At 45.1% G+C, this 10,918-nt stretch overlaps 1 protein-coding gene across 2 annotated transcripts; it reads right to left on the reverse strand.

The window, feature by feature from the left end:
• Positions 1–1,410: 1,410 nt before the first annotated feature.
• sox10 (SRY-box transcription factor 10) lies at positions 1,411–10,586 on the reverse strand. Of its 2 annotated transcripts, none has more exons than XM_031870973.1 (4): positions 10,464–10,586; positions 7,105–7,956; positions 5,106–5,365; positions 1,411–4,942 (listed from the first exon to the last, which is right to left on the reverse strand). In XM_031870973.1, exons 2-4 carry the CDS (start codon positions 7,536–7,538, stop codon positions 4,146–4,148), a joined length of 1,491 nt encoding a protein of 496 aa, XP_031726833.1. In that variant the 5' UTR covers positions 7,539–7,956; positions 10,464–10,586; the 3' UTR covers positions 1,411–4,145. The 2 variants fall into 2 exon arrangements, with proteins under 2 accessions (XP_031726833.1, XP_031726834.1); XM_031870974.1 differs by lacking the exon at positions 10,464–10,586 and adding an exon at positions 8,541–10,455.
• Positions 10,587–10,918: the final 332 nt, after the last annotated feature.

A 10,918-nucleotide genomic window follows, 5' to 3' on the forward strand; every position in this document is an offset into this window, starting at 1 on the left:
CTTTTGCTCATTATTCTCTCTCTCTCAATCCTCTGTCTTTATTTCTCTGTTCTGTTGATCGGCCCCACACATATTGGAGTCTGATCTGTCTTTTTCCAAACTGTTGTGCTCTGACGATGCCACATTAACCCTGTGATTACGCTGCACTAAATAGTATCTTCCTAGCATTTGTGTGCTGGATTTGTAGATTTGATTATGGGATCTAGGGATGATGAATTATTTAGCTTCCGATAGTGTCTTACTTGAATTCTTCAGATCTCCCGACTTCCCTCAGCAAAATGCCTCTTTGTGTTTTTCTTCGTGCAGCCCCAGTTCCATGTACTTCTCATGATTACTCTCTAACCACTCTGGTGAGTGAGACCCTCTGCTGCTCAACAGAATGACATTAGCTCTGCAATAACTGAGTTCAATTTGAAGAGACCTTCAATGTTTCAGCACAACTTGGAGACGCAAACACAACCCTTCCACCTGACCGACGGTGAGTTTGATCCGTTCCCGTCTGCACCGCACGGCGGCAGGTTGAGCCGCTGGCTCCCCGTCGACTGTCTGTTCCTGGGTGTGCTGCTCCTGGCTGACACCCGTCAGTAAAACAATGAAATAACTCTACCTACGTCTTCTTTCTGATTAACTATCTTACTTTTGGGAATGTTTTAATCCCATTTACAGCTGCAACCTGAAAATGGAGGTTTTTTTTTTTTTCGGTGGATGGGGTGAGTGGTGGGGGAGTAGGAGGGGGGGGTTGCAGGGTCTGTGTGCTGAGAGTATGAGAGTCCCATTGTATCCCGGTGAAGCTACAGGCCCGGCAGTTATGGGTAAGGCTCCCTCATTACCCCGTTTCCCTCCTCCCCCCCCCCCAAGCTCCCCTTCAATGGCCCTCTTTGTCTTTCCAAAGTATCACACAGCTGATTAAAGAGAGGGAATTAAGAGTCAGGCTTCACCCGCGACACACAGAGAAACACACATGCACACTCTAATGAAATATGCATGTAGGCATGCAGAGCCAATCATACCCTCATCTGGGGCTGCATTAGCTCAGGTTCAGCCGCAGTAAACACCGACAACCTGCAGTACGTGAGTGTACGTGTGATGAGTGCTGCTGTTGTAGTGCAACACACCATCCCCACATTCTCCTCTACTGCATGCACATACAAGCACCCATCACTCTTACCTCTGCTGATGGTTGGGGATCGCTGTAGCTGTGAGTCCCAGCCGGCTAAAGTCAATCGTCCCATTAGCTCGATGCAGAGAATGTGAGCAGTGGTCGAGTCACCAGACGCCATGAAGACGAGCTTTTGTGAAACAGGAACATGTTTAGAATCTGAGGGACGATTTGTTGTTGACTGATATGCGTTATGCTTTATTTCTGATATTTGTTGCACAGTAAAAAGACAAGAATTCCAAAAGGCAGACTTTTATCAAAGCAGAAATAATAGAGCTTTTATTTCAAATGAGCGTAAAAGGTCATAGTCATCATCACATGTTTAGGCTTTCGCTCCTGCTGTTACTTAGAAGTCGTGTTGCTGTGCTGTGCTGGCAACAGTTATACAAGGATGGAGACTATGAAATACTAAAATGGCAGTACCGGTCGAACACGTCGTCCTCGTGTTGGTAGAGGAACAACTAACGGCGCAAACACAAGCATAAAACAAATATAAATAGCAAAATTCGTAGCAATATAACACATTCACATGTAGCAACAATGATGTACAATGAACTCTGCTTGCTGTGCTGGAGGTAAATGGTTAAATGATAATGGGCTTTAAGCGTCGATGGAGTATGAATCAAAACAAGCAGTGCTGCATGCATATGGTTCGGATCTGCATCCAGTAGTGATAAAGAATATTTGAGTGATATACATAAAAACAAAGCAAAAATAAATGAACGTTTTTTTTGTTTTTTTTTTCACTTTCCCAGATGGAAAATAAGATACTTAAGATACAGTTCTGTTTAGGACATGAGGGAAAGAAATGACATGTGGAAATGTATAATGTATAAAGACCAAAGAAAAACACTTCATGCAAAACTAGTTTAACTAATAGTCCAACAATTGGGAAAGACACAAACATGATTTAAGATAAAATACTTCTGTTTCATAAGTGAGCGGCAGGTATTTTTAAAGGACCGGGCGCATGTTGTATTTAATATCAGGCTGTGTTAAAACTTATTTCTCCTAGAAGATTTAATCGCTCAATCTCTGGCAACTGTTTCTCAGTATTTGGCATCTCCCACATTGAAACTGTCCTCAAAATGCAACAAAAAGAGAAAAATGTTAAAGTAAGTATCAAAAGATCTGACATTTCATATTAAATATTGATACGCATTTTAAATCACACACAAAAGGTAAAGAAAAGGCAGGGTGCAGATTTTCAGTGAAGATAATAATGGCAAAAACAATTTAACAATATTAATACAGTTAATAGTTAAAACAAAGAAAAAGCTTCTACCGTGTGTTCTATGACGCATTGAGACGAGGGATACACGATGTGGATTGTTTTACAGCTGGTACGATAATTACCTGCTTCTCAAGGCCGATACCGATAACATAACCGATCATTTCCCATTTTTTTGTATTTTAAAAGGAAGTTCATAACTTGTATTTTATTTTGCACACCTGAGTGAAAGAATGGCGAAGATGTACTTTGCAAAGATGGATGATTTAATATTCCAAAGCTCTGACTTGTGTAGACGCTGTGCCTGTTAAGTCAATGAAAGCAATTCTGGCTCTGTAATATCAGCTCTATATATATATATATATATATATTATATATCAAATTGAATTTTATTTGCGGAATAATACATATTTATATAGATTTACCATCATCGGCTGATCATTTTATCGGCCGATACATATCGTGCATCCCTAATTGCGACCACGGTCAGTGAAAATGAATCATGCAAGTTTAAATAGAATTATCTTTTTTCATGAATGTTCTTCATGAATGCGTCAAGTACTAATGAAAATCATCGCACTCATCAGTGCCATTGTGAAAAAAAAGGCAAAAGTAGCTTTTGACACCAATGTGTTTTTAAGGCATTTACAATAAGTCACATTGGCAAAAAATTGAAGAAAATTGAGAAAACTAGTGACCTGCGTATTGTAAGGTAGTTTTGAATGTCACGTTGGGAGAAACGTCTGTATAATCAGTTTCTTTTCTTAAAAGTTTTGGTCTCAAAACTTTGGTCGTTTTACAAATATCTTAAAATCTGTCTGCATCAGTAAACGTACATTTGTAATTTCAAGTACATCGTATCAACTATCCTGATAACAATCAGTAATCATAACAATTGTTTGTTTTTTTTACTAAATATACATTTCACTGAACAAAACCTCAACATAGTTTTATGGCATTTTGCTTCCATGCACGACCGTTGTTTGTACAAAAGGCATGTTAGGTGAACTCAGCATAATAATAATTTGAATTAATTAATTAAGGACAAATGTGCCTCTGACACAACAGAATGATATCAGTATTTGTTGTATTAATTCCTAAAAGCAATACAATTGAACATCTGTTTGATAAAAGGTCAGTCTTGCCTGAGAAGTGAATGGGCCGCAGTTTGGCACTTCATTCTTCTGGTACAAAAAAAACTATTTCATGTAGAATGAATTTGGCTCCATTTCAGTCACACCCTTCACTATAGAGATCAAAGTCTTGCTAATGTGTACCGTTCTCTGTTGCTGCTGACCCCTGGTGGCTTGAGGAAGAAGGGTGTAGACTACAAAGTGCCTCCTCTGATACACAAAACCGACAGGGACATGATCCTTAACCACTTGTGAATACTGTCATGTTGTTTGGAGCGCCAGAGGCTTGGCTGCTGTGACTCTAACCTGAAACTCTGCGATGGGTGTAAAGTGAAACATTCTGTCACTTCTACGCCGAGTGCCCCAAATAATCAACCGCGCCTGAAAAGCCCCACGCTCCAAGCTCATCCTTGGACTGCGACAGCATTTCTGCATCTGGGCAGGGGCAGAACGGGGTTTCTCCCCTCCTGCCTCCCCTGCCGACTCCCCCAGTGCCTGCCCAGACCCCCCAGCCCAGACCACTTTCGCCACCGTTGCCACCAACACCGCTGTTGTAGCCGCTGCTCCTTGGGTCCGACGTGGGGGCTGAACCGGCACCGGTGCCCTCTGGTCTCGTTGTCTGTCATGGCCGCGACAGAGTCGTGTAGATGGGCTGTTCCCAATGCGTGGGGCTGTGTGACTGCGGCACGCTGGCCGGGTCAGTGATGGCGGTGTACAGGGGCCTCTGGGAGGGCCCCATGTAAGAGAAGGCGGAGTACAACCCCGAGGCCTGGCTGGAATGAGCGTAATAGGACCCTGAGGCCTGGTGGTCAGCATAATCGGCAAACTGAGCCCTGGAGGCCAGTGAGGGGAAGGCAGAACTGTAGTGAGGAAGGCTGAGGGGGGTGTAGGTGACATGGGAACCTACTGAGCCTGCCTCTGCAAAGTGACCCCCGGTACCCCCAGCCTCGCTCTTGATCTGGGCTTTGGAGGGATCAGAGCCCAGAGATGGGCTGTGGTGTTGCAGCTGCTGCTGCTGCTGCTGCTGCTGCTTGGACAGCCAGGCTGCTGAGTGTCCACTGGCCGCTGCCAGAGCGGAGGAGATGCCGTAGGTGTACGAAGAGGCTGGGGAAGGTGTAGCAGCCGCTCCCGCCCCAGCACTCTGCCCAACCCCCGGGTGTCCATTTGGAGGAAGGTACTGGTCAAACTCGTTGACATCAAAATGCTCCATGTTGGCCATCACCTCGTGGCTCATCTCACCAATGTCCACATTACCAAAGTCGATGTGAGGTTTACCGGATCCCGGAGCACCTGAGCTTCCCTCTGCTCCCATCGCACCACGCGAGCCCCCATTCCCTGCACCCTCCCGTTTTCCATCCCCCACCTTCCCAGACTGAGGCTCGGTCTTGGGAGTGGTGGGAGGTGTGGGAGGACTGTGACCTGTGGAGACACAAGAAAACATGTAGTTACAGTCGTTTTCCTTGGCGGACTCAACCAATTATGTATCGGTGTGCCACATTGTTCAGTTGTATCCAGACTAATCTGGGAACCGTGTGAAAGAAACGGTATCAGTAAAGTTATTGGCAGGGAGCCTGCAGCCCACCTGCAGCATGAGGGTGGTGCCCGTCTGCCAGAGGGGACCCGGCAGGCCGAATGAGGGACACATCCAGTTGGAGGCCCTTGTAGTGTTGGCCGACCTCACCCTCCGAATGGCCATCGGCCTCACTTCCTGATCCAGAACCGGGCTTTCCGCTTTTGCGGCGTCGTGGCTGGTATTTGTAGTCGGGATAGTCCTTCTTGTGCTGCTTCCGCAGCCGCTCTGCCTCCGCGATGAAGGGCCGCTTGTCGCCCTCGTTAAGAAGCCTTGGGTAAAAGGAAAGGATGTTGGAAGATAGGTTTGTTTAAGGTACAAAGAGAAGAAAAGTCTCAAGACTTTTATTGCTGATATTCTACATGATTATGCAAAAGGTAAGTAATGTTGGTCTCATGGTAACTTTGGTATTTGACTAAATGTAGAGCCTATAAGTTAAGAGTTACATGAATACTTATAAAATGCACATTCAGATGAATTGTTTATGGCTTCATATTCTGGATTAACGGGAATAAAAGAATATCAACAGTCAGTATATGGGTCAAAATGATCTTTCACAGATAACAGCAATATGCTTGGCAACATACATTCCAGTAATAAATTTGATCAATTTTCAGTGCTTATTAATACATTATGCTTCCTTCACTACAGCTGTATCTAATGTCTGCCATGAGCTTTTGACTGCTGGACAGTAATGAAATAATACGGGCCAAAGATGCATCCTGTCTGCATCACATGACACTGAGCTCCTTATTATTACTGCTGGCAGGAATGGCATGAGTAACTCCTGACCTTCCTCAGCCTCCCTGTTCATCGTGTGTCTGGGCCGATTAACCAATCATGCCTGAGCCCAAGGTCTAGTCTTCATCTGATTAACGTTCAGTCCTCACAGGGTTAATGAACCTTGTGAGGACTGACCTTCTTGTCAGCAAATAGTCAGTGTTTTTTTTTTGTGAGAAGATGGACACTGGACGGATGGTCTGACAGAGCTTTAAACTTAAAGAAGTGTAAAGGAGTGATCAAGAGGCAGCGTTGTTGACGACTGGCCCGGCGCTCTAGCATTCAATCAGACACAATAAAAGATTGAAATTTCCAAATTGAAATGACACAGAAAATCTTGCCGTACCTTTTAATTTGAAGGTTGAAAACCTGGACTTAAAATATGTGCAGAGAGCATTCCCTGGATTCCTTCAGGAGCCGTTTACTCCAGCTACATGGCCAGTAATTGAACAGCGTATGCACACTCACAATAAACAAGACAATACTTCTCAACTGGTGAGCTGTGTTGAAACCACGTCTCCTAAAAAGAAATCCCGTTTATATCGAGTACAATTCAACTACATGCAGCAAAACATTTCACCAAAAGATATAATACCACAAATCACATGAGGGAATGTTGTTATGTCTTGCTACATGATCTCATGAACAAGGTCTCATCTATGTCTAAAGAAAATAAAAAGTAAACAACCAAATGGTCACGGGAAAAGGCCAAAGCTTGTTAGATAATTATCATAATTGTCACCAAAACTAAAAAGATTCTATTTATAAAACATAATAAAAGAGGCGTCTGCTTGTGCACAATAACCTGTGTGTGCAGCAGTTTCTCTCTAAAAGTACCCAAACTCTTGTTTCTTAATATCAGTGAGTGTACTCATTTAAATTGGCCTGAAGGAAAATCCATGGAATAGAGATGATAGTCTACAAAATAACAAAACCAAAGGGGAAATGAAGAAAACATTGTCGGGTATTTTTTTTTAGTAGGTGCAAGACATCAGCTGACTGAGGGGATGCTTATTTAGAAGTACTTTGATTACTGGGGAACTATACAACAGGATTGCTTTACCCTATTGCATTTACTCTGATATCGCTCAGGCTTGAGCATGACACTGACCTTTGTCTGGAGCTATTTCCACCTAACCCCCCCCCCCCCCTCTAAAAATAAGCCCTGTGAGCCTCAGCTGAACATGACAGTGATGTGACAACATGCAGACTATCAGCGCTGCCTCCTCACCTCCAGAGCTTCCCCAGGGTCTTGCTGAGCTCCGCGTTGTGCAGGTGCGGGTGCTGGTCGGCCAGTTTCCTCCGCGCCGCCTGCGCCCACACCATGAAGGCGTTCATGGGCCTCTTCACGTGCGGCTTGTTCTTGCTTCCGCTGTTCACGCGCACTGGCATGGGCACGAGGGTCCAGTCGTAGCAGTTGAGCACCTGGCTCACCGCGTCGCGGATTCCCGCGGGGAAGCGGTCGTCCTCGTCCTCGGATTTGATGGACGCGCTGCCCGCCGCAGAGTCGTCCAGGCCCGCCGGCTGCGGCTGCTGCCGCCCGCTGAGAGGCGAGTCCCCCCCGCCGGCCGCACCGGAGGAGTGGCCCGGTGACAGGGAGCGACTGTCGTCCGACATCCCGGGACTGAGCTCAACGTCCGACATGCTCTGCTCCTCTCTGGACATCTTCCTACACACACACACAAGGCCCCCCCAGGTGCGCAGAGGATGCAAGGTCTGTTTCTAAATGCTCAGCTCTACCTGTCCGGTCCCTGTTGCTGTTCGTCGCTACAGTGACGCACGGAGTGTCGGCTGACCGCTGATCTGTCTGATCTGTCCCTCTGGCCTCCTTCAAGTTATAATATAAACTGCCAGTCTGTCTCTACTCTCAGCCTCCGTTGCAAAACTCTGTGAGGGTTCCACATTAAAGTTCTTTCCATCCGTATTGTTGGTATCATAGGCGGCTCAGTGCGCACCTTGGACCCCAGTTTACCTGCTAAAGCACAACTGTGCGCCAAACTCACCCGGTCTCACGTCCCTCGTGAACTTCCCCTTCACTCTCTCTCCTCCGTTTGTCCAGCGGTTGAAATCCAACAGTGAGGACCTGAAACAGCAGAATGATGGTGGCAGCGTCAGTTCAGCAACAAGCCAGAGGTTTAGAGGGTTGTCCCTGCGTCATGAGGCAGCACACACACGAAGGTGTGTTGGTGTATGATAGGCTGGAGGGGCTGTTTTATCTTAGTGCTTTTAATACATCAGAGCGAGGTCAAGACCTCACTTTGGGGAAGATTTTGGCTTTTCACAATTTTTCTCTTTCTCTCTCTCCATCACAGTAATAAAACAAGATATTGGGCCTGACTGAGAGGATTGTCCCACCCCATTTTCCCTTAATAAATAGTCCCTTTGTGGGCCATGTCCCGCCTCCACCTTTTTTACTCCACTATTTGCAACACTCGCACAGATATGAGAATATCCTCGAGTGACTTCTTTAAATGTCAGGAATATATCGAAGACATTTTCATGGTAGGCAAAAATAAAATAACTTCAAAGCTGAGCCAAAAGAACCAAAAGAATCATCTACACATTCAAAGTGGAGCTCAGTAAAATAAAGTGCAGTCTCTAAATAAGGATGTGGGGTTTATTTGCAGTGGTCCGGCTCCTGTGTAGCCCCCCTCCCCCCAAACACACCTTACTGTTTAAGGTTTAGCAGTTATTCCAAGCTCCCCGGAGAGGGAGTGTTGGAATGATATGAGGCCGCAGCAGCACAGACCTCGGATTGATGCTCTGCATGTTCTTGGATAAACACGGCCTGGCGCTGGAAATATAAACCCCCGCGTGTGAATTAGACACAGTCTGTTTGTGAAACAGGGGCAGGTCTATAGGCGGGAGCAAAAATGTGTCCTTGTTTTTGCCCATTAAATCAACACCCTGCCTCAGACTCTACGTCCTAAATCAGCGAACTTCCTGTGAACCACGCGACACACAGCCCGCTGGTTTGTTTTCTACTACGGTGTCATGTTGCAGGAAAATGAGCGATCTCGCTCACGTCCAGTGACATTACGAAATGGCTTGTCATGTGCAGGTTAGGTGTGTGGGGTGGTGGGGGGGGGGGGGGGGGTGTATACCCACTTAACACTCAGGTTACTTCACTTTTATATTTGAGGAAAATTGTTCACCCACTTTTTTTTTTGCCAAAGACACGTACAATAAGCATACGTGAATGTATATGCCTTTAGATGATTAAATAAAATCGATTGAATTACAGATTTTGTCGTGTGGATAAAAGCTTGGCGTGTTCCGAACGCTAACCTTTAATTAACATCAGAATGAGGTCGTATCAATTCCCCCGCAGAGGCGTATTTACAGCTTCCCCGTCTGTCCGAGGCGCATTGATAACGGTATTTGCCTGCCAGCTGCTCTGCAAGGCCTCCTCACAGAAATCACAGTCGTCGCGGCTCTAAAGCGTCCCTGCCGCGTAACACCGTGCGTAAAAGGCACCAAACGCCTCATTGCGCGCGCGTTGCCTGTGTTTGCACGATGCGCGGTTCGCATATTATTCTTGTGAAAGAAAGAAAGAACGCAAATAGTGTATGTAGAATCTAGAATCCCTTGACTGAGCTACTGGTCATATTTCCCTTTCGTCACTGACCACATTGATTATAAAGTGTTGTTTCTTCAGCGGATAACACCTCAGATAGGAACAGAACAAGCGAGTAATGAATTCAACAGTGAGTCTTCTGTATGGTCATTTGATTTATCATCTGATGATATGTAATATTGTGTTTTCGACACGGACCTTAAATCGTGCTTGTTATTATTAATTAACTGCATGAAATGATTTCCGGTTATGTGAACTCATTATCAACGCTTGGCCTGTAAGTGAGTTGGCCTTAATTTGCTTGTTTGAAAACTTTTTTTTGTTTAGTCTTTTTTTTAAATTTTTTTTTTTTTTATTAGTTTTAAAACAGCTTAGATTTCACGTCCACACAGCTCCAAAACAACACTATGTATAGAATAAACCAGCACAAGTCGCAACTAAACCAAGCACACTAATCCAATTGTGCATCTGCACCAAAGTCCATGTCAATAATTTAGCTGTTTCATAGAATCCCTTGACGGAGTTACTGACTTCTAAAAACGTCTGTTTGAGCAGCTTTTCTTGGTATTAAAAGGCTGTTACTGTGTCCTCGGTTAGTGGGACATTTTAAATTGTGTCAAATCATAAAAACTAATAAGCTATATAAAAACATAAAACCCAAAAATCTAAAACAGGAGCAGTTGTTGCACTGACACAATTCACCATTGCAGGATTCACCATGACAGCGATTATCACGTGTATGATAATAATCCATGTCAAAGGTATCAGAATGATTCTTAAAGCTCATACAGATTGTCCTACACAGAGACCTAAAGGACGAACAAGTCAACCGTTAATTTGGACCAGTCTAAAACCACAGTCCTGTCATGGCAATGTTAACGAGTCTTTGGTTATAAGACTATATACTAGTCGGGGTTCCTCTCTACGGTCCCGACGAGAAGAAACGTGCAAATCGCAGTCAGAGCAGCCACCAGCAGCAGAGAGGAAAGAGTTGGAAATGCTGAACGCCTTACTTCAGTAATGAGAAAAGGAGGTCGCCGATTTAGCACGAGAATCCGTGAGTTCCCGAGTTTCCAAAGTGACGCTCGCTCCCGAGCCCCCTCGCTCGCACTGCCCGAGAATGAATGCCTGCTCTGTGTGTCGGTACCGGGGCTTAAAGAGCTCCTTGTATGAGGCTGAGGGAGAAAAAAAGAAAAAAAAAAGATAGATGGGGAGGACAAGTCTTAAAGGAGCCGTACGCATGCAGGCTTGGAGATCTCTGATTGGCTACTCCCCCTTCCCCCCCCTCTCTCTCCCGCTGTCTCTCTCTCCATCGAACCAAATAAAACCGTGATGCTAAAATGGAGAGGAAAGATTATGCGAAAATACCTTTTGCGAAGTTTTATGCAAAGGAAAGTGTGCACAATATGTGTTTATATCGTACACCCTGCTCTGACTGTTTTACCCGGAGAAATGCTTATCTCCACAC

The sequence above is a fragment of the Anarrhichthys ocellatus genome, unplaced genomic scaffold (assembly GCF_004355925.1).
Source record: "Anarrhichthys ocellatus isolate YVR2014 unplaced genomic scaffold, GSC_Weel_1.0 scaffold55, whole genome shotgun sequence".
Classification (NCBI taxonomy): Eukaryota; Metazoa; Chordata; class Actinopteri; order Perciformes; family Anarhichadidae; genus Anarrhichthys; species Anarrhichthys ocellatus.

Coding starts and splice junctions, on each gene's coding strand:
- sox10 (XM_031870973.1), bottom strand. CDS start 7,538: ATGTCCAGAGAGGAGCAGAGCATGTCGGACGTTGAGCTCAGTCCCGGG. Junction 5,366..7,104: donor ACCCTGGGGAAGCTCTGGAG/GTGAGGAGGCAG, acceptor CTTTTACCCAAG/GCTTCTTAACGAGGGCGACA. Junction 4,943..5,105: donor GCACCACCCTCATGCTGCAG/GTGGGCTGCAGG, acceptor GTGTCTCCACAG/GTCACAGTCCTCCCACACCT.